This window comes from Chiloscyllium punctatum, chromosome 8, assembly GCF_047496795.1.
Source record: "Chiloscyllium punctatum isolate Juve2018m chromosome 8, sChiPun1.3, whole genome shotgun sequence".
Taxonomy (NCBI): domain Eukaryota; kingdom Metazoa; phylum Chordata; class Chondrichthyes; order Orectolobiformes; family Hemiscylliidae; genus Chiloscyllium; species Chiloscyllium punctatum.
The window spans coordinates 14782124-14805245 of record NC_092746.1 but is presented as its reverse complement, the minus strand read 5'-3'; the positions used below and the strand labels follow the sequence as shown (position 1 = coordinate 14805245).

General features: G+C 42.7%; 1 protein-coding gene across 1 annotated transcript in view; it reads right to left on the bottom strand.

Moving 5' to 3' along the window:
- Positions 1-23122, bottom strand: part of slc6a3 (solute carrier family 6 member 3) — a 109636-nt gene that overhangs the window by 15512 nt on the left and 71002 nt on the right. Inside the window, exons 10-12 of the mRNA XM_072574938.1 lie at positions 12458-12586; positions 12091-12190; positions 6516-6616 (exon numbers count right to left, since the gene is read on the bottom strand). Of these exons, the coding sequence (XP_072431039.1) occupies positions 6516-6616; positions 12091-12190; positions 12458-12586 (330 nt within the window). The remainder of the gene's footprint in view (positions 1-6515; positions 6617-12090; positions 12191-12457; positions 12587-23122) is intronic.

Here is a 23122-nt window from a genome sequence, read left to right as displayed (position 1 = left end):
TGAGGGCTGCTGGGAAGGGTAAGTTTTCCCATTTTTTCCTGTCTGTGAGCAGAGGGAGACACAGCGAAGGTGGAGACAAGGAGAGTGCCGGGAAGGTAAGGACTTAATATATATTTGGGCAGCGGCTAAACCCGAGATACTACACGTGAAGTATCTCTCTCCTGCCCCCCCTCCTCTAACTGGAAGAAAAAGACTCTAAGGTAAGGCTTCTATTTTTTTCTTCATCTTTATTTTACATATATGTAAGTGCATTGTTTAGTTATGGTTAGTTGATATAAAGCTAAAGCTGACAATGACAGGGGACCTCAGACCCCTGGTTGATGTGGGAGCTGAGGAATGTGGCTGACGTTCCTGACTCTTACACTTGCAAGACATGTGTTCAGCTGCAGCTCTTGTTTGACTGTATGACGGCTCTAGAGCTGCGGATGGATTCACTGTGGATCATCCGCAATGCTGAGGAGGTAGTGGATAGCACGTTTAGTGAACTGGTCACACCACAGGTTAGAATCGCTGAGGGAGACAGTGAATGGGTGACCAAAAGGCAGAAAAAAAGTAGGAAGGCAGTGCAGGTGTCCCCTGCAATCATCTCCCTCAAACAGGTATACTGTTTTGGATACTGTTGGGGGCGATGGCTCACTAGGGGAGGGCAGCAGTTGCCAAGATCATGGCACCATGGCAGGCACTGCTGCTCAGAAGGGCGGGAAAAAGACTCGTAGGGCCATAGTCATAGGGGATTCTGTAGTAAGGGGAGTGGATAGGCGGTTCTGTGGCTAAAAACAGGACCCCAGGATGGTATGTTGCCGCCCAGGTGCTCCAGTCAGCGATGTCACTGATCAGCTGCAGAGCATTCTAAAAGGGGAGGGTGAACAGCCTCTTGTCTTGGTGCATATAGGAGGAGAAAGTGAGGACTGCAGATGCTGGAGATCAGAGCTGAAAATGTGTTGCTGGAAGAGCGCAGCAGGTCAGGCAGCATCCAAGGAGCAGGAGAATCGACGTTTTGGGCAACAGCCCTTCTTCAGGAATCATCAACGTTTCAGGCATCAGCCCTTCTTCAGGAATCTATTCAGGATTCCTGAAGAAGGGCTGATGCCCGAAACGTTGATTCTCCTGTTCCTTGGATGCTGCCTGACCTGCTGCGCTCTTGGTGCATATAGGCACCAACAATGAGTAAAAAAACGAGATGAGGTCCTGAAAGAAAAATTCAGGGACCTAGGAGAGAAGTTAAAGAGGAAGACCTCAAAGGTAGTGATCTTGGGATTACTACCAGTGCCACATGCTAGCTCGTATAGAAATGAAAAAATAGGCAGGATGAACACGTGGCTTGAGAGATAGTATAGGAGGAAGGGAATCAGATTTGTTGGATATTGGGACCGGTTCTGGGGAAGGTGGGACTATTACAAAATGGATGGTCTACGTCTGAACCAGACTGGAACCAATGTCCTTGGGGGAGTTTTTTGCTACTGCTGTTGGGGAGGTTTTAAACTAATGTGGCAAGGGGCTGGAAACCAGAAGAGAAAACAAGTAGATAGTGAGGTGGAAACTAGAGACTGTAAAAGAATCATGAAGATAGTATTAATAAGCGGAAGAGTAGGCAGAGAGCAGATGAACGCAAAAGAACTGGTGGCCTGAAATGCATCTACTTTAATGCAATGAATAGAGTGTGCAAAGCAGATGAACTTAAGACTTGAATTGGTGCCTGGGAGTTATTGCAATCACAGAGACTTGGTTGAAGGAAGGGCATGATTGGCAACTAAATGTTCCAGGATATAGACACTTCAGACAGGACAGGGAGGGAAGTAAAAGGGGGGTTGGGGAGGAGTTGCATTGCTGGTCAGGGATTATATCATGCTGTGCTAAAGGAGGACACTATGGAGGGCTTAGGTAGTGAGGCATTATGGGTAGAGGTGAGAAATAAGAAGGGTGCAATTACATTGGTGGGGCTGTATTACAGGCCTCCCAACAGTGAGGTAGAAAAACAAATAGGTAAACAGATTATGGAAAGACGTAGAGGGAGATTTTAATTTTCCCAACATTGACTGAGATACACTTAGTGTCAGAGGTCTGGATGGGGTAGAATTTGTAAGAAGCACCCAGGAGAGTTTTCTCGAGCAGAATGTCAATAGTCCGACGAGGGAAGGGGCCATATTGGACCTGGTACTGGGGAATGACCCAGGACAGGTGGTAGAAGTTGTGGTGGGGGGATTTCTTTGGGAACAGTGACCACAATACTGTAAGTTTTAGAATACTCACAGACAAAGATGAGAGTGGTTCTAAGGGAAGAGTACTAAACTGGGCCAAGGCCAATTATATTAAGCAGGAGCTGGGAAATGTGGTTTGAGAGCAGCTATTTGAAGGGAAGTCCACATTTGATATGTGGGAGGCTTTCAAAGATAGTGCAGGATAGGCATGTCCCATTTAAGGCAAAGGATAGGAAAGGCAAGATTCGTGAACCGTGGATGACAGGAGAAATCGTGCGACTAGCCAAGAGGAAAAGGGAAGCGTACATAAGGTCTAGGCAGCTAAGAACAGAATGTGCCCTGGAAGAATATCGGAAGAGTAGGACCAGTCTTAAACGAGGAATCAAGCGGTCATGAATAGGGGTCATGAAATAGCTTTAGTGAGCAGAATTAAGGAGAATCCCAAAGAATTTTATTCTTATATAAGAAGCAAGTGGGTAACTAGAGAAAGGATTGGTCCACTAAGGGATAATGAAGGAAGGCTGTGTGTTGAACATGAGAGAACGGGAGAGATTCTGAATGATTACTTTGCATCAGTGTTCACTGAGGAGAGGAACATGATGAATTTTGAGATTAGAGTTAGAAGTTTGATTAGCCTGGATCACGTTGATATAAGAAAGAAAGATGTGTTGGGTAGGCTAGAGGTTATTAAGGTGGACAAATCCCCAGGACTGGATGGGATCTATTCCAGGTTGCTGAAGGAGGCGAGAGGGGAAGTAGCTGGGGCCCTGACAGATATCTTTGTGGCATCGTTAAACACAGGTAGGTGCCGGAGGACTGGAAGGTTGCTCACATTGTCCCCCTGTACAAGAAGGGTAGTAGGGATATTCCAGTTAACTATAAACCAGTGAGCCTGATGTCAGTGGTGACCAGGTTGCTGGAGAAAATACTGAGTGATAAGATGTATTTATATTTAGAAAAGAATGGGCTTATCAGTGATAGGCAACATGGTTTTGTTCGGGGAAGATCGTGCCTTACCAACTTAATTGAGTTCTTTGAGGAAGTGACCAAGTTGATAGATGAAGGAAGGGCTGTTGATGTCATATACATGGACTTTAGTAAGGAGTTTGATAAGGTTCCCCATGGTAAACTAATAGAGTAAGTGAAGTCATATGGTGTGCAGGGTGTTCTAGCTAGGTGGATAAAGAACTGGTTGAGCAACAGGAGACAGAGAGTAGTAGTTGAAGAGAGTTTCTTGAAATGGAGAAAGGTGACCAGTGGTGTTCCACAGGGGTCAGTGTTGGGGTCACTGTTGTTTGTGATATACAGAAATGATCTGGAAGAGGGCACTGTTGGTATGATCAGCAAGTTTGCAGATGACACAAGGATTGGTGGAGTAGCAGAAAGCATAAGGGACTGTCAGATAATACAGGAAGATATAGATAGACTGGAGTGTTGGGTGGAAAAGTGGCGTTTGGAGTTCAGTCCAGACAAATGTGAGGTGATGCATTTAGGCAAGTCTAATTCTAGAGCGAATTATACAATGAATGGAAGAGCCTTGGGAAACGTTGCTGGGCAGAGAGATCTGGGAGTACAGGTTCATTGTACCCTGAAGGTTGCTGCACAGGTGGATAGAGTGGTCAAGAAGGCATATAGCATGCTTGCCTTCATTGGACGGGGTATGGAGTATAAGAGCTGGCAAGTCATGTTAAAATTGTACAAGACATTGGTTTGGCCACATTTAGAATACTGTGTACAGTTCTGGTCGCCACATTACCCAAAGGATATGTATGCTTGGAGAGGGTGCAGAGAAGGTTTATGAGGATGTTGCCTGGTATGGAAGGTGCTAGCTATGAAGAGAGGTTGAGTAGGTTTGGTTTGTTTTCATTAGAAAAAAGGAGATGGGTTGGGGGGGGGGAAACCTGATTGACGTTTACAAAATCATGAAGGGCATAGACAGGGTAGATAGAGATAAGCTTTTTCCAAGGGTGAAGGTTTCAATAACAAGAGGTCATACTTTCAAGGTGAGAGGTGAAAAGTTTAAGCGGGATACACATGGCAAGTACTCCACACAGAGGGTGGTGTGTGTCTGGAACGCATTGCCAGCAGAGGTGGTAGAGGCAGGCATGGTACATTCATTTAAGATGCATCCGGATAGATGCAAGAATAGGTGGGGAGCAGAGGGATACAGATACTTAGGAATTGGTTGACAGGTTTAGACAGTAGATTTGGATCGGCTCAGGCTTGGAGGGCTGAAGGGCCTGTTCCTGGGCTGTAAATTTTCTTTGTTCTTCACTCCCATAGAAAGGGTGATGGCTACTTTGGAGAAATAGGTTCAGTTCTGTGAGAGAGTGGGTGCATGTGTGAGTATAAATGGATACAAGTATGTGAGAAGGTGCATGTGTGTGTGTAGGAATGTGTGCTGGTATGTGTGTGCGGGTGCGTGCATGTGCGTGTGTAGGAATGTGTGGTATGTAGTGCAATGGGGTCATCTGCAGTGTGACATGAACCCAAGGTCCCAGTTGAGGCCATCCCCATGGGTATCAAACCATGCTACTGGGGAGCTCACACCTTCAATGCATTATATGGGCTGACAGACACCAATTGTTAAAGTTCATTTGAGAATATAACTTTTGAAAAAAAAGTTTTGTGATTTACATATGAAAGAACTGAAACCAACGTGGTCATTCCATCAGATGAAAGACTTAACAATCCAGGTCTTTTTCAATATATAATTTCAATTACATCACATGGTAAACTTTTGCTATAAATTCTGTGTCTTACAATCTAATTCTCCATAACCACCTGTTGAAGGAGCAGTGCTCTAAAAATAGTGCTTTCAATTAAACCTGTTGGATTACAACCTTGTGTTGTGTGATTTTCAACTTTGTACACTCCAGTGCAACGCTGGCATCTCCAAATCATATTTATAAATAATTGATGATCCCCTTAAATAGCATTGGTTGTGTGGTGCTCATGATTAGAATTGTTCCTAATGGTGACCATGTATTTAGCTGAACAGGGTCAAGAGAGGGTGTTAACTCAAGTGATGAGCTCTAAAACAATAGTGCTGGAGTCAAATCAGCATTGCGCACATATGGACCTTATGATCAGCCTATTTTGCATATTCACACGCTATTATGCCTGACATAGCCAAGACCAAATATGTACACACTGTGGGTACAAAATTGCGCCTGCAGAGCTAAAGAAATGTGTTCGATGTATCTAAATTCTACATCATATAAGTGAGAACGATTGAGAATCCTAAAAGTAGCATCCAAAATGTAAGTTGATCAATGATGGACTGGAAATGGTAAATTATAAAAAAAAGACCAGTCAGCTCTAAAAATCCAAACACTTGATGTTAAAGTAATTTCTTAATTGAGCTTAATCAATACAAAACTGTTTGTCAATATATATCCCAGCTATCTGTTATTCAAGAAATAACAAGAACAATCAAATGAAAAGGGTAGAATAAATTACATACACAGCATGTACAGTATTTACAACAAAAAGCACAGACAGAAAATCTCCCTTTTCCAACTTTGCTGAAACGGTCTCATGGCAATATTGGAACATCCATTATCAACTGTCAACTTGGTACTATCTGAGTAACATAATCTCTGTTTATGGTTCAGATTCCAGAGTTGAGATGATAATCAACACCTTTTATGATCTCAAATTATAAAAATGTGCTTGAATACAACAAATATCATCACGATTTGGAGATGTCGGTGTTGGACTGGTGTGTACAAAGTTAAAAATCACACACCAGGTTATAGTCCAACAGGTTTATTTGGAAGCACTAGCTTTCAGAACGCTGCTCAACCACCTGATGAAGGAGCAGCGTTCCGAAAGCTAGTGTGCTTCCAATTGGACTATAACCAGGTGTGAGATTTTTAACTTTAAACAAATATTGTGGTTTTGTGATTATAGACCTTAAGGTATTGTGGTGTCGTGATTACTGCACCAATAATTCAGAAAGAATTAATTCAAATCTAACTGTGGCAGTTTAAAAGAAAATATCTGTAAATAAATTATACTTATGGTATCAGTGTTCATGAAAGAGTCAGACTGATTTAGTTTGATAATTGCTGTGAAAATCAATTGCCTACTTCGTGTTGTTTAACAAAGGAAATTATCTGTCCTTATCTAACCTTGCCAGTATTTAAACATCAGTTTAACACCAACACAGCAGACTGTTAACTACCCTTTGATATGACCTAGAAAGTCCCACAGTTGTACCAGCAAAGTTGTAGAGCAACTAGTGTAGGTTATATGCCAGCATTGCCCACATCCTGAGATTATTTTTTAAAATAAATAAGTCTTTTGACTCACCAGAAGGAAACAGGGACTGACAATTTTCCAGCACAGTCTCCAGTATAAGCCAGGTCTTTTGCCTATCATTTTCTCAATATCGTCGCTGAAACGATCAACACCTAGAAAAGAAATACATAATCAATTTATGATGGAAGGGTTGGTTTAATCGGCAGATTGTAAGGCATGTCACAAATGTTTCTTATGTGGAATGCAGAGAACAGCAATTTGTATTTATATCCTCGACTTAAATAAGAACAATAACAGAGATATGAAAAAAGAGGTGACTAAATGGGCAGGGAAAATTCTTTGAATGAACAATGTTTAAACAGATATTTCATAATGCTCAGGAAAGATTTATTACTGGCAAAATGAAGAACTTGATGTGAAGGATGAATCACAAGGTGGTCAAGGAGAGTATCTAATCACATAATAAAGCACAATAAAACAGTGAAAACTAGTGATAGGACAGAGAATCTGAATTTTTTTTAAAGAACTGTTAGAGAGGGAGAAAATGGATTATGAAAGTAATCTGGCAAGCAATAAAAAACAAAACAGCTATAGCTTCTAGGTGTATATAAAAAGAAACAGAGGGCAGATCTTATATGGGTCTAAGCAACATGGCAAGATGTGTGGCAGAATCAAATCCCTGTGTGAATCAACATCAGAGGCATCTTGCACCATGTTTTCTGCTTTTCACAGTGAGTGGCAAGCTTCTCACCAGGCAGTGATGAGTCGCCCGTTTAGGGGGATTATTGCTGGTGAAATGCCTTGTCAATGCTGCAGCATACCTCTTTGGTATGCAGCTTCCCATCTTATCAAACTCGTCAAGAAAGCTAGATGTCAAGAAAACTTGACATCCAAACCAGAGTGGGTATCTGGTGGATTCAGTCTGTTGTTTGCTTTGAATGACCTCCATGTTACTTCCAATAAAACTGCAGCCCAGGGAATGATCCATGGGCACCAGCTGCACACACCCTTGGTTCACCGATACTGTTGTCTGGGCGTAGACAAACTCTCACAACCATTAGCACTTTTCCATTACAATGGCAGCGCACTCTAGTACTACAGGCAAATATTGTTAGGACACCAGCAATTGGCACTGAAAGGCTGCAGCAGAGACACTTACTCATTGGGACCCAGCTCAAGGATTGGACCAGACTGTATCTCAAGGCTGTTTGCCTGATCTCTTAGTGCCAACCTGTCAACGTTTGCACCATCCCTACCTTGCCATACCTACTAGTGCAGTCACATAATCACACATTTTGCCTTGCTGGTCAGCAATTCTTACTGTAAGGGGTGTAGACTTGGTGTACAGCAACGTACTACATCAGTCTAACATCTGCACCATGAGCCAGAGACCTAAGTGGCAAATACTCTGCATGTGCTTCAGCTAAATGTCTCAAAGTGTTAAGACAGTCATACACAGAGGCACCTGTTAGTAAGGGGGCCTCGGCAACAGTAAGTCAAGGGCAAACTCCCATAGTAATCCAGGGAATTAGCCACAGGCAGTCATTCATTCGTAATGATCTTGGTCAGGGGGTCTGTACCGCTGCCATCCAAATAGTTGGTCATGGTCACCCCCGTGGCTCTGCAGCAGATGGTGTGGCACTTGGGGTGGGGTGGAGATATAAAGTTTACATAACCTGGGAGATTTACAGCCAGCAATCAGCAAACTTGGCAATTCTCATTCGGCTTATCTATTTGGGTCACTCAAAGGGGTGAGTAAGGTTAGTCTTTAGCTCCATCCTTACAGAAACATCGAGTTGGGGGCTGTCAAGATCAGCTATTGCTGTGGGAATGTGATCTGACAAGTTAGTCTTGGGACAAGGCACAGAAGGTGGGGTGTTGATTTTGAAAGGGGGAAAATGGTATCTGCAAGGTGTGATATAGTAAAGCATGGCTGGGAAGCAAAAAGGAGCACATTGGCTTCAAGGGGTTATCAGTTAAAAAGCATACCTGGGAATGGTTATCTCATATGCCAGGGGTAGGATGGGAAAGGTAGTTATTTCAGGCACATATAGATATCTTGGATGGGGTTCTGTGAAGGTGGAAAGCCTGTGGGTTTATAGGAAGGGCTGAGAGGAAGGGAATTTGGATACTCAGGGGCACAGTAATATGGTCAAGGAGCACTCACTCTTCTTCTATTGTGCTGGAAATTGAAAGTATGAAATGGGGAAGAAAATGGTTGTGAGCACACTCTGAGTGGGTGGGGTAGGTTACTCAATCTGTGAGGGAGGGGATTCACCAATGTTGTGGCTTTTAAAAGGGAAAGAGAACATTGCACACAGACCCAGGCACTGTACAGAAGAGAGCTGTAGGATCCCCGTGCTCTGGCCATACTAACATATTGCGTCCTCCTCCCACCCCAATCTCAGTATGGTGCACCTCCCTGCTAGAGATATTGTTCAGCAAGACACTGGACAGCTACGCTTTTGGATGCAGAGGCTGCAAAATGAGAGGAATGTTGTACGAGGTGAACCAAAGGAGTCAGCATGACCCAACGCCATATATACAAATAGATCCTCTTGCTTCCAGATGATGCAGCAGGTTCTCAGCACTGACCTCTATGGAACTTTACCTGTGGCCATGAAACAATGCCAGAAAGAGCACTAACCAAAACTAAGGTGCAATCAGTGACATTTAGAAACAAGCACAAAATCAATTAAATGCATTGTTACCTGTGCCAAAAAAAAGTACTTTCAATAAGTCTTTTCATTCCTCTTGCGCCCACTACTTTTCAGTGCACTGCCTGGTTTGAAAGCTCAGGTGGAGGGAGCCTGGTCTGCTGGAGGGAGCCTGGTCTGCTGGAGGGAGCCTGGTCTGCTGGAGAGACTGTTGGCCCTGGAGTTTTAGTTGGGTGACTCCAGGCTTGTTTATGTCTGTATGCTTAAATGTACCAAGGGTCTTCTTCAGAAGCTGACTGACCCTCTTTGGCTTCAACTTCCAAGGGTCAGAAGGGGAAAAGGAGGGTGGAGATGGAGGACTCAGCCACCTCTGGAGCATCCTTGGTGGTGAGGTCTGAGGGGACTCCTTGCATCATCTTATCTCCTTTGAGAAAGGGGCAGCTGCGGTGTGTCAGGTTCCCTGACCATTTTGTCATGTTTTGGTCCCTCAGGGTCAATGACCAGGATGATGGATGCAAGCGTGTGTATTTCTCCAGCACCCTCTGGGTGCTGGCCCGAATTTCCATAGCAGCTGTCAACTTATCCATGGAGACAGACTGCTACAGTCTCTGGGCAGTTGCATCCAATATCTCTATCGTTACTGTTCCTCTTTGTGCATATGAAGTCAGTCCCTGACTATGGACACTACAGGGTCTTCTGTTGTCTTGGACTAATCAGGTGCCTGGTCTCTAAGCAGTCCTCAGAGTGTCAGTGGCTGCTGCAGTGAAGTGTTCACCAGATTGACCTCTTACACTTTCAAACCCTAATGTTTCCACCAAGGTATCAATGTATGGGTTGGTGGGGTGCAGGAGGAAGACTTGCTGATGCTTTCTCTGAGGCCTTTGAACTCTGACTTTTAGAAATTGACAGATTGGCTTCTGAGGGAGCTGTGGAGACCTGGAAAAATTGAGAGAGTGCCGCAGCAAGTGGTGAGAAGTGGTGTGCAATGAATGAGAGCGAGCATAGCAAAAATATGAGCTGCAGTGGAACAAAGAATGGTACATTACTGCTGGGGGGTTTCTGTGGCTCAGTTAGCTGGATGGTTGCCAATTTCTGCACCAGCTGAGGTTACCATGAAACTCTCCTTCTCAACCTCTCCTGGCCTGAGGCATGGTGGCCCTCACGTTAAACCACCACCAATCATCTCTCTCTAATGATATCTCTCATGCAGCGTCCAAGAAGTACAAAAAGCAGAAGAAAAATATCTATACAACATTTCCAAGAAAAACGGATACCAATAAACACAATCCACTGATTCCTCAGAAACAAACCCAGACAAGCAGACACAACCCATCAAAAATCATAGCCACATTACCTTTCATCAAAGACATATCAGAAATGACTTCCACAAACCTAAAGGATCCATTAGATACTATCAATAAGTCTAATGTTATTTAGAAGATACCATGCAAGAACTGAAAAAAACCACAACATTGGACAAACTAGCAGGAAACTTGCCACCAGGCTCCGTGAACACTAACTAGCCACCAAAAGACACAACCCACTATCACTAGTTTCCATACATACAGACAAAGAAGGACACCACTTTGACTGGGACAACAACACATCCTAGGACAGGCAAAGCAAAGACACACATGAAAATCCTAAGAGGCATGGCATTTTAACCAGAACTCCATCAATAAACACATGGGTTTAGATCCTATTTACCTTCCCTTGAAAAAAAGAACCGGAAATGACATCACCCACTTGAAGAAACCAAGACCTATAAATAGAGAGGCGGGACGTACCACCAGCACTTCACGGAAGACTCTCACTGATGATGTTACCTGGTATGGTGATGAAATATCTGAAAACAAATCTTCCAGCTCAGCAAGCTAACTTACATACTGATCTCTCTTATGGTTTGGTGAGACTATTCTGACTTTTCTTTAGCTGGTTGAAGGGATATGGGTGTCTTGGCATTTCTACAGCATTGATCCTGGTCTTCTGAGGGCAGCATACTTTCCACATAGGGGTGGGAACCTAATGTCAGGCACCCCTCCTACTTTGCCCTGATATGGGCTATTTTCTTCTGGAATGAGAAAAAGGGAGGGATTGAGTGCAATGAAAGTTGATGGCATGGTTATTAATGCTGGTGCAGGTGGTCAAAAGATGGTGAGTATTCTGAGTTAGTGAAAGACAATGCAGAGGCCATGCAGGGTTAGTGTTGTGTGGGTGTTTGGGGTGGGTGAGAGTGAGTGAGGGAAGGTGTTGCAGATAATAGTGAGAATGAGTAAGCACGAGCCTTGGTGGTAGCAGACATGAGGTGAATGTCAAGTAGCATAGAGAAGAATGTGGCACTTACCCTGGCACAATGGAGAAGGTTGCTGACCTAAGAAAGGCACTGCTGGATGTTCCTTCATACCCTGGAGATGGCACGGACCCAGATGACAAGCTCAGACCAGACTTCCAGCTTCCTCTGTCAGTCTTCCAGAAGGAGGATGTCCACCTTTGCTCCTGCCAGTATTTCTCAGACCCTACCAAAGAATCACGGTGCCACCTTGCTGTTTTCTGACAACTACACAATCTGTTCTTGAGTGAGCAGGGCAGCTTTGGAATGCCATTGCTTGTCTGGATGCACAAGAACAGGTACAGGTTTGTGGGAAGCCAGTCTTTTGGTGATATCCGCTGAGTGGGCCAACAGGGCCACCTTATGGATAGTCCCTAAAATAGTTCTACAATCTGCCCACAATATTCTTTTTAGAAAGTTACAAAACAAGAGGAATTTTGCTGAGTTTGAAGGATTTTTATGCAGAGCTTTAAATGTGAGTTACTCTTCCATTATGTTGACCATTGTTTGATCTTTCACCCAGCAATGTTTTGTCAGACTCTTATTATCAAAAAATAGACTCAGTCACAAAACATTTGTGACACAAATTCAGCTGTGTAGTTAAAGAAAAAGCTGTTTGTCCAAGTCAGGATTGACTTACCATAAAACCAGGAGACACCAATGGTTTCTATAAGTACTCCAAACAATATGGATGTCTCTGCTGAGAACTTGTCAAGTAAAGTAAACACATAGATGCCACCCTAGAAACAAAAAACATTCCAAGAATCGTGACTGCAGAACATTTAATGGAATGAGCAATATTGCTAAGACTAAAAGAAATTCTAACATTGAGCCAAGAATCAAATTGATCACTGTCACCAAATAAAGTTTAGGGCTATAACAAATCTGCCTCTTTATTCTAATACTTCCAGAGTCAACTTTTTTCCTAAGCAATGGGTGGTTTGTTTCCCATCAAAAAACTCCAACAAACTCTTGTTTAAAATATGACTCTTGTCAAAGTGACCTACGTTAGTTACACAGAAGAGAGACACCAGAAAGGTAATTGTAATGATGAGCAGTGTAAAGATCTCCCTGTGGTTACGCAGCGGTTTGAATTCATCAATCAGTCCTGTAATGACTGATTCCATGCCACCCATCTGTAGGAACAAGAGGAGCAAGTATTAGCAAATGTTAGATAACATAATATACAGCATTTTCCATTCACCCCAGGGATTGTTATATCTATTTTGATGCAGCCGAATGTGCACTATGTCCACCATTGGATTCCTTTCCAAATCTGTAAACTTATCAAATACATAAATGAGGCCTTGATGTAGGACAAAATTAGATTAACGGTTCTATTCAATAGAGATTAACATATTAAACTCCTTTTAGTTTCTTGGGGAAAGATCAATCACCAGACCATGATGGAAGTTTGAAAATCAGCTTCAGATCAGAATTCATAATCTGAAGCTAAATTATACACTATGCAATGCATCAGGGAGGGAGAAAATTACAGGCAGTTCTTCCGGAACACTATACCTGTAGTTGCATTCCTGTGCAATCCCATGCTGTAAAAAAGAAATCGTGCAGTACAAATAACATTTAAAGTGTTGGCGATGCAATCGCACTATAGCCAAAACATTTAAAAAGTTTGCGCTTTAGTAATGGCATTCCCTATCGTCAATCGCATTACAGCAGATTTGCATTGATGAAACATGCATTACAGCAGAACCACCTGTATTTGGATCTTTCTGGTGCGCAGGAGCGGGAGCCTCAGTCTTTGCAACAGTGTAACAAATCTGAGATTGATCCAATTTGTTTGACCGCAGGATGGGTTAGCAAACTGACAATAACATTCTGCTACAGGAAGCCAATCAAGTGGAAGGAACAACAAGGAATGTAGTAGTATTAGGAGATAGTATAATAAAGGTAAATTATACCATTCTGCACAGCAAGTGAGTCCAGATGTCTGTGTTGCGTGTCAGGTGCTAGGGTTCAGGGCATCTGATCAGGGTTGTAGAGGAACTTGAAGTGTAAGGGGGAGAATCCAGTAGGAACCAATGATATTGGTGGGAGAAAGAAGGAAATTCTGCACAGTCAGTATGAAGAACTAGGCAGCAAATTAAGCTGTAGAAACTCAATCTTTTAGCTGAACACATGCAAATTGGCTTAGAGCAATACAGATTAGAGAGCTGAAAGGGAGATTCAAAAACTAGTTGGGTTCTTGGTTCATGGGATATAGAGTCATAGAGTCATTCAGCACAGAAACAGACCCTTAAGTCTAACCAGTCCACGCCAACAATAATCCCAAATTAAACAAGTCCCATCTCCTGTGCTTGGCCCATATACCTTCAAATACTTTTTATTCCTGTACTAATCCAAATGTCTTTTAAACATTATAACTGTACCCATAACCACTACTCCCTCTGAAAGTTCATTCCACACGTGAACAATTTAGCTTAGCTTTGGCATGACACAGATGCATTATGATGAATAAATTGTTCATTTTTATTTAAGTTATAAACTTGATGCCCAAGATCTATCATTCTTAAATGTCTGATTAGGAAAAATTAGGCAGTTTTGAGTGTCATTGAATATTTCAATATCACTGTGTTGCAATCTAGTATTAGTGAGGCTGATTTGATTTGGCTTGCTATCCCTGATCATAACATGAGGTCAAGTATGCACTCACTTGATTGGCCACCTGCTTGGAGCATCACATGTAACATTCAGTGCATGGACTAAGGTATCATTGCAAAACTCTTAACATGATGCCCTATCGATGCCAGAGTGCAACCCCTGCAACCTATCTGCAACTATGCGGTCAAAGTCAGCTGGAAAGTCTGCCAGTACATTACATATTCTATGTTACAACTCCAGGTGTATTGTCTGCATTGTTGACTTCTGATATCCTGTAGCCTTTAACATGACTGCTCATTGCTCACTGTTTCCATCATCTGCTCTTTTTCATGTGTAACTACTGAGTCACAAAGCAACAACCAAACTGCATTCCTTACTGACTCAAACACACTGAGTATCTGATCTGGTGCATGAGTCCTGTGATGGTGCAGTCTGAGTGTGATATCCTCCAAGGTGTTGCTGTCATCCTCTCCTATCACCTTTGTGCTGGATTCTTGAAGGTCCCCTGGGAGATTAAATTCATGAATGAAAGCTGTTACAGTAAGAATGTTTCATGTGATCATTATCCACATGATCAAATTTGGCTCACTGCTAACATTGTCATATCAAGATGCATGCTGCATGCATGTAATGATCTAATTTTCAATTCTGTGACCAGAAGGGACATCCTCATTTCTGATGGTCAGACATTCTGGTGATGTCCACAACCTCCTGCTCTACATCTGTCAGTTGAAGGATGACTGAAGATGCACTTCTGGTTCTCTATCTCTCCCTCATGTCTTATACTCTCTTTCTCTGATTCTCTATTAATGACAATGGCATGTATTAAATGGATGGAGTCGGAATATTTGTTCAGTGCAGAAGTGATGTGATATTCCTTAAACATGAGAATGAATGTCAGTGATACCTGGAATGGCAGATGTGAGGAAGGACATGGGAAGGAAAGAGATGGGTAAACTAAGTTGGTGTGAGGAATGATGTGTTCAAATAGGATTGGAAAAGTGGAGTAAGCATGTCACTGTAGATAAATGCCCTCACCTTTTCTGCCCTGTGTACAGGGTTTCACTGAATTCATTATGCAGTAGCATACAGCAAGTTGTGAGCTGTTGCTTATATCTTCAGCAGCAGTCTGGGAGGAGCCAATTGTATAAAATTTAAGAGTTACGATAAACTTGACTGCCATGTGTTGTGCTGTCCTTTTTCTGCTTTGATATTGTAGTTTTGATTATATGCAGTTGACAGATTCCTTTAGTGGAGCAAATGCATTTCAAGGTATGGCCCTATCTTAAATTGAGTCAAGAAAAACGCTCCCTGAAAACTTTACATTGATACTCTTTACAGCTGAAAGCCTTTCTCTTTCCGCTCTTCCTCTCTCTTCTAGTAGCTTCTCTGACTCTGATTTCACTTCATTCTTCCAGTTTTGCTCAATACCAGATCTACCAGATCACCTACGTGTGAAAGAAACTTGTTTCAACAGAAGCTATTAAATGACTAGAAAGTACTTCGGACGATTCCCTGTAAGCTGTTGAAGCTACTACCAAGTAGAAGACAACTCCTGAAAGTTAGTATAATACTGGCATGCAGAAGAGAAAATCTAGCAGCTAATCTGTAAAAGTAAGATCTAATAACCAACAAATCAGATCTGAACTCTGTCTCATTCAGATGTGGATAGGGTGGACAATTGAACAACTAACTGCAGTAAGAGTCTCCACAAATACCTCCACCCTTAATAATAAAGGAGTCCAACACATCAATGCTATAGACAAGGCAGAAGCATTTGCTTCTATCCTTAGCCAGAAATGCTCAGAGGTTGATTCATCTCAGCCTATCCCTGAAATCCCCAGCATAATAGATGCCAGCCTTCAACCCATTTGATTAACTCCACATGATATCTAGAAAAAGTTAAAGGCACTGGATACTGCAAACATTATGGGCCGGACAAGCTTTAGGCAATGTTACAGAGGACAGAATTTTCAGAACTAGCCGTGCAATTCCGCTGGTCCAGTGCTAACAAGATTCGATATGTCAGATGCAGCAAGGATGTTCCCAATAATAAGTGAGTCCAGAACTCTCAGTCTAAGGGTATGGGGTAGGCCCTTTCGCACTGAGATGAGGAGAAATTTCTTCACGCAGATGAGCCTGTGGAATTGGCCACCACAAATCAGTCCAGGCCAAAAAATTGTATCATTTCAAGAAGGAGTTGGATATAGCAGTTGGGGTTAATGGGATCAAAGGATGTTGGGGGGAAAACTGGGAACAGTCTATTGAGTTGGATGATTAGCTATGGTCATAATGAATGGCAGAGCAGGTGTGAAGGGCCATGTGGCTTACATTGCTCCTGTGTTTTCTATATCTACCTGACGATGTGGAAAACTGTCCTGCTATATCCTGTCAACAAAAAGCAAGCTGACAGGACAGTGCTATCTGACCTACTGGTCTCTGGGCTACAACTGGCAGTTTGTACCTGGGGTAGAGTGCTGCCTCTAAACTTCCCTTCTGTGCTGAGTTTAAGAATCTATCAAATTATTAATGGTAGAGAATAGACCAATGGAAGATCGTAAAAAGAAGAGGCACTTGTCTTAAATAACAAGAGGCAGCATGATAGAAATTGATTTTATTTTACATTGACTAGTTAGCTTTAATTATGCCTATCATGAGTCAGATAGGAGACTTCTGTCTCCAATAGGACCTTATGCAAGACTTCTCAATTCTACACCCAAACATGGAACGACATCAGGTTGGTGATAGCTTAGTGCAGTTTCAATATTAACTTTTTAAAAATTACACATGGCAGTCAAGTTTACCGTGATTCTTACATTTTATATCATGTCCTTATAATCATGAAGTCACTATAGTTCTACTACAAAGAGCACAGGGCTGCTCTCGCATTATACAGAGTTGACTAGTGGTGGTCATTACACCTCAAATGAGGGGAGAGATTGAAAAAGAGAATGCTTTATGGTAACATCAGCCAGTGTGGGAATTGAACCATACTGTTGCGATCACTCCACGTCGCAAACCAGTCATCCAGCCAACTGAGCTAACCAAACCAGGCAGTAATGCTATCAAGCAGCATTTCCTCAGCAACAGTCTATTTACTAATTCTCAGTTTACATTCCATCAGGTCCACTTAGTTCCTGACTTTACCACAGTATTGTGAAACAGGGACAAAAGAGCTGTCTTTCAGAGACTTTAAATTCAAGACAGCATTTGATTGAATCAGGTATCAAACAGTCCCAGCAAATCTGATCTTAATGGGAATCAGTGGGAAATCTCTTCACTGATTTGAGTTATTCTGAGCACAAGTGAAGACGGTTGTGAATTTTGGAGATTCAATCATCTCAGTCCCAGCATAGTTCCTCAGGGCAGGATGAAAACCTTCCCTCATCATAAGATTAGAAGTGGGAAGATTCTTTGGTGATTGTGCAATGTTCAGCACCATATCTGACTCCTCAGAACTGAAGTACTCCATGTCCATAAGCAGCAGGACTTGGACAACATACAGGCTGAGTGGATAATCAGCAAGTAACATTCATACCCCACAACTGTCAAGTAATCACCTTCTCCTATAGGAGCAAATCTAATCATCTTCTACTTGACATTTAATGGTATTACCATCATGGAATTCCCCACTTTCACCATCTTGGTGGTTACCATTGACCAGAAACGGGACTGGAAGTTGTTTAGCTACTTTAGCTACAAGAGAAGTCAGAGGTTAGGATTTCTGCAGCAAGTAACCCACCTCCTGATTCCCCAAAGTTTGATCACCATCTACAAAGCTTAATTCAGGATTATGGTAGAATACATTCGATTTGCCTGAGTAAGTGCAGGTCCACCAGGATTCAAGAAGCTTGACACCAGCTAGGACAAAGGAGCCTCATGCACCACCCTAAATGTTCATTTCTGCCACTACCACCATAAAGTTGCAGCAGTACGATAGATAAGATGCATTGCAATAATTTACGAAGGTTGTTCAACAGCACTTTCCAAACCCACAATTTCTTTCACTTGGAAGGATAATAGCATCTGAAACACGGGAACACCACAATCTGAAAGTTACCCTTCAAGTCAGATGAAATCTTGACTTGGAACTATATTACCATTCCTTCACTCATAGTTGGTCAGGATCCTGGAACTCCCTGCCTAACAGTGCTGTGGGTGTACATATCCCCAGTTCTAGCAGATGACTCACAACCATCTTTTCAAGGGAAATGTGGGATGTATAATAACTAGTGGGTGGCACAGTGGCTCAGTGGTTAGCACAGCTGCTTCACAGTTCCAGGGACCCGGATCCAATTCCTGCCTCGGGCAACTGTCTGTGTGGAGTTTGTACATTCGCCCCGTGTCTGTGTAGGTTTGCTCTGGGTGCTCTGGTTCCCTCCCACAGTCCAAAAATGTGCAGGTCAGGTGAATTGGCCATGCTAAATTGCCGATAGTGTTAGATGCATTAGTCAGAGGGAAATATAAGGTAGGGGAATGAGTCTGAGCAGGTTACTCAGTGGGAGGGTCAGTGTGAACTTGTTGGGCCAAAGGGCCTGTTTCCATACTGTAGGGAATCTAATCTATTGGCTGAGGTAATGACACCTGCATCCCATGAAATAATTTTTTCTTTAAATCATAGATCCTCTAAATAACATTATAGAGTAATTGAGTTGTACAGCACGTAAACAGACCCTTCGGTCCAACTTGTCCATGCCAACCAGGTATCCTAAATTAATCTGGTTCCATTTTCCAGCATTTGGCCCATGTCCCTCTAAACCCTTCCTATTCACGAATCCATCCAGATGCCTTTTAAACGTTGTAATTGTACCAGCCTCAATCACTTTCTCCAGCAGCTCATTCCATACATGCACCACCCTCTGCGTGAAAAACTTGCCCTTTCGATCCCTTTTAAATAGCTCCCCTCTCACCTTAAAACTATGCCCTCTGGTTTTGAACAACCCTGGGAAAAAGACCTTGTCTATTCACCCTATCCATGCTCCTCATGATTTTATAAACTTCTAAAAGGTCACCCCTTGGCTTCTGATGCTCCAGGAAAAATATCTCTAGCCTATTCAGCCTCTCCCTTAGCTTAAACCTTCTAACCCTGGCAAGATCTTTCTAAATCTTTTCTGAAAGCTTGCATGTGTGATGATTATATGGCTGTTGTGGTTCTGTTCGCTGAGCTGGGAATTTGTGTTGCAGACATTTTGTCCCCTGTTTGGGGGCCATCCTCAGTGCTTGGGGGCCTCCTGTGAAGCGCTTCTGTGCTGTTTCCTCCGGCATTTATAGTGGTTTGTCTCTGCCGCTTCCGGTTGTCAGTTCCAGCTGTCTGCTGCAGTGGTTGATATATTGGGTCCAGGTCAATGTGCTTGTTCATTGAATCAGTGGATGAGTGCCATGCCTCTAGGCCAATATACCAGCCACTGCAGCGGACAGCTGGAACTGACAACCGGAAGCGGCAGATACAAATCACTATAGATGCTGGAGGAAACATCGCAGAAGCGCTTCACAGGAGGCCCCCAAGCACTGAGGGTGTCACCTAGACAGGGGACGAAATGTCTGCAACACAAATTCCCAGCTCGGCGAACAGATCGACAACAATGAGCACCAGAGCTACAAATCTTCTCCCAAACTTTGAAATGATACTATGGCTTTAAGAAGTTATTTTGTCCTTTTTTTTTAAAAAAAAGAAAAGAGAGATTTTAAGACAGAGCTGTCCAGTTGCAAAGCCAGTAAACCACTTGAGGGGCCTAGGATTTTGTTTTTGAAAAGTTGGAACAATAGAAGCAGCTTTAATGGGTGTGCTCAAACTCCCACAGAACCAGGATCTTTAGTTTAGCTTTCATCAGTTGCTGTTGGGGTCTTGAAGAAATGCAAGTTTTTTTTTTCCTCTCTCTGTTACAGCCAAAAGCTAGGGGAGAATCTAGGTTTTGAATTTGCCTTTTGCCCAGGGTGAGATTATGGAACGTTATTATAGTGGAACAGTTGATTAGTAATAGTTAATGTATCTGTTTAGCTTGCCAATAGAGTTAAGTTATTCCAATTCTTTCTTTCTTCTGTCATATTTTAACTATAGTGAAAGAATAAAGTGTGTTTTACTTTAAATCTGGTAGCTTGACCAATCAAATTGCACCTGGAATCCAACACCTTACATAACCAAATAAGGAAAAGTTGGGGTCTGGACTATCTTGTGAATATTTTAAGGTGGTTTGGTCTGGCCCATAACAAATTCTGGGCTCACCTTGGATCAGAATCCCTAATTCCAGGTTGGATTTAGAATTATTGGATTCAAAGGCAACGAGTGATAAGTGTCAATGTCTTTTATTTCAGGTGTTGAATTCGGTTGATTTAAACAGGATGAGTGAGAAAGTGAGGATCGTAGATGCTGGAGAGTCAGAGTCAAAAAGTGTGGCGCTGGCAAAGCTAAGCAGGTCAGGCAGCATCTGAGCAGCGGGAGAGTCGACATCTCGGGCATAAGCACTTCATCAGGAAATTTGGGGGGGGGGATTAAGGGGGCTGAGAGATAAAAGGGAAGGTGAGGTTCAAGCTGGGGGTTGGGGGGGGAGAGAAGAAGCTGGGAAGGCGATAGATGGATGCAGATGGACCCGGGAAGGTGATAGGTGAATGTAAATGGTGCAGGGAAGGTCATTTCTGGCATTTACCTGTTGTCTTTCCAGCTATCAGCCCCCTCGGCCCAGTCCCAGCCCCAGCCCCACCCCCACCCTTCCCTCCTGTGTATCTCTCAGGCCTCTTCCCCACCACATCCCTGATGAAGGGCTCATGCCCGAAACATCAATTCTCCTGCTTCTCGGATGCTGCCTGATCTGCTGTGCTTTTCCAGTGCCACACATTTTGACTTAAACAGGATGTGCATTCTGGAGGAATGGCTCTTTCAGTCACAAAGTTCCCTGGAGATGGAAGAGAGTACTTTGAGAGTTTTACAAAACATGAGCAAAGGAAAACTTTTGGACTTGGCAAAAAAGTTGGAATCGTGTCTGTGAGAAAAGGGAAAATAATTGTGGCAATCGTGCAGCATTTAAAATTGCCAAGAATACCACTGGAATCCTTTGAAATGGCTTAAATTCAATTGCCAAATTAAGAAGCTTTCGAGGCAATGGTAAGGGAAAGAATAGCTCTGGCTAAACAAAAAGAGAGAGAAAATGAAAGGAGACTGTTTCAATTACAATTGAAAGCAGAAGAAAAGCAGAAAGAGAGTGAAGAAAAGCTTAAAGAAAGAGTTTGAACTTCACAAGTAGGCAACTAGAGAGGAATATTGACTTAAAAGGGTGAAGGCAGAAGGTAAGCATGGTGAGGAGGATAGTGACGATTAGCAACTTGAATGGTGTGGTCAAATTCTCTCAGAACCAGGATTTTTAGTTTAGCTTTCATCAGTTGTCGATGGGTCTTGAAGAAGTGGAATCTATTTTCATTCCCTCTCTCCGCAACAGCCAAAAGCTGGGGTTCTCGGCCTGCTATGGGAATTACATTTGAGAGAATGTGTGTTCTGGATTTGCTCTTTGCCAAGGATGTCTTTATGGGATGTTATGATACTGGAACAGTTAATTCGTAGTAGTTACTGTGTCTATTAAGATTCCCTACATTTTAGATCAGGTTAGAATTCCCTATAGTGTGGAATTCCCTTCGGTCCAACAAGTCCACACCAACCCTCCAAACGAAGAGTGACCCACCCAGACCCATTTCCCTCTGACTAATGCACCTAACACTAGGGGCAATTTAGCATGGCCAGTTCACCTGACCTGCACATCTTTGTGATTGTGGGAGGAAACTGGAGCATCCGGAGGAAACCCACGCAGAGACGGGGAGAATGTGCAAACTCCACACAGTCACCTGAGGCTGGAATCGAACCTGGATTCCTGGCACTGTGAGGCAGCAGTGCTAACCACTGAGACACCGTGCTGTCACGGTGTTCTATTAAATTTTCCAATAGAGTTCAGTTACTTCAATTCCTTTCTTTTGTTATATTTTAACTATAGTGAATAAATAAAGTAGGTTTTACTTTAAATCCAGTAGTTTGACCAATCAAATTGCATCAGGAATGCAACGCTTTACATTTATCTTTAAAATAAGAAAAGGGTAGGGTTGAGACCAACTTCTGAATTTTTGAGAGGGTTTAGTCTGGTCCATAACAAGAAGTTTAACCACATCTTTCCAATAGCAGAGAGACCAGAATTGAACACAGTATTCTAAATTTCACTATCCTATTTACCTGCAATTCCACTTCCAAGAAACCATGAACCTGCATCATCACATTGTACACCAAGGTTGCTTTGTTTCGCAACATTCCCCAAGACCTGACCATTAAGTGTATAAGTCCTGTCATGATTTGCCATAACAAAATGCAACACCTCACTTTTATCTAAACTAAATTCTATTGCCACTCCTTGGCCCATCAGCCTATCTGATTAAGGTCCCTTTGCACTCTGAAGTAACTTACTTCATTATCCACTAGACCACTAATTTTGATGTCATATGCAAACTTACTAACCATTTCTCCTACATTCACATCCAAATCATTTATCTAAATGACAAAAAGCAGGGGACCCAGCACCAATCCTTGTGGCACAGAAGCCACAGGCCTCCAGTCCAAACGAAAGGTGTAAAAGAAAAAAAATGAAGATCCCCTGACACTGCCCCCATCAGACACTCCCAAAACAGGGATCACCACCAGATAACACACAGGCCTTAACCCATTCGGCCCTTTCAAAATAGAAAATAAAGCTACCTTGACTTTGTTGGTAGCTTGTGATTACTCTGGGGAGAAAAATAACATGTGATTACTCTGGGGAGAAACTAAAACAAATAAACAAGCAAAATAAATGGTTCTCCCTAGACTCTGTCCCCACCAGTCACCAGGGCAGGGATCACAGGGGGCCCAAAATAAAAATAAACTCAAGCAAAATCAAAGACAATGAATAATTAAACAAACAAGCAGCCAAGTGAATAAATAAATCCCCTCTGCTCCATCCCCATCGAACATTCCTGAGACAGATACAACAATGGTTTAAAATCCAGAGGAAGTTCCCTTGCTCATTTCAACTAAAGATAAA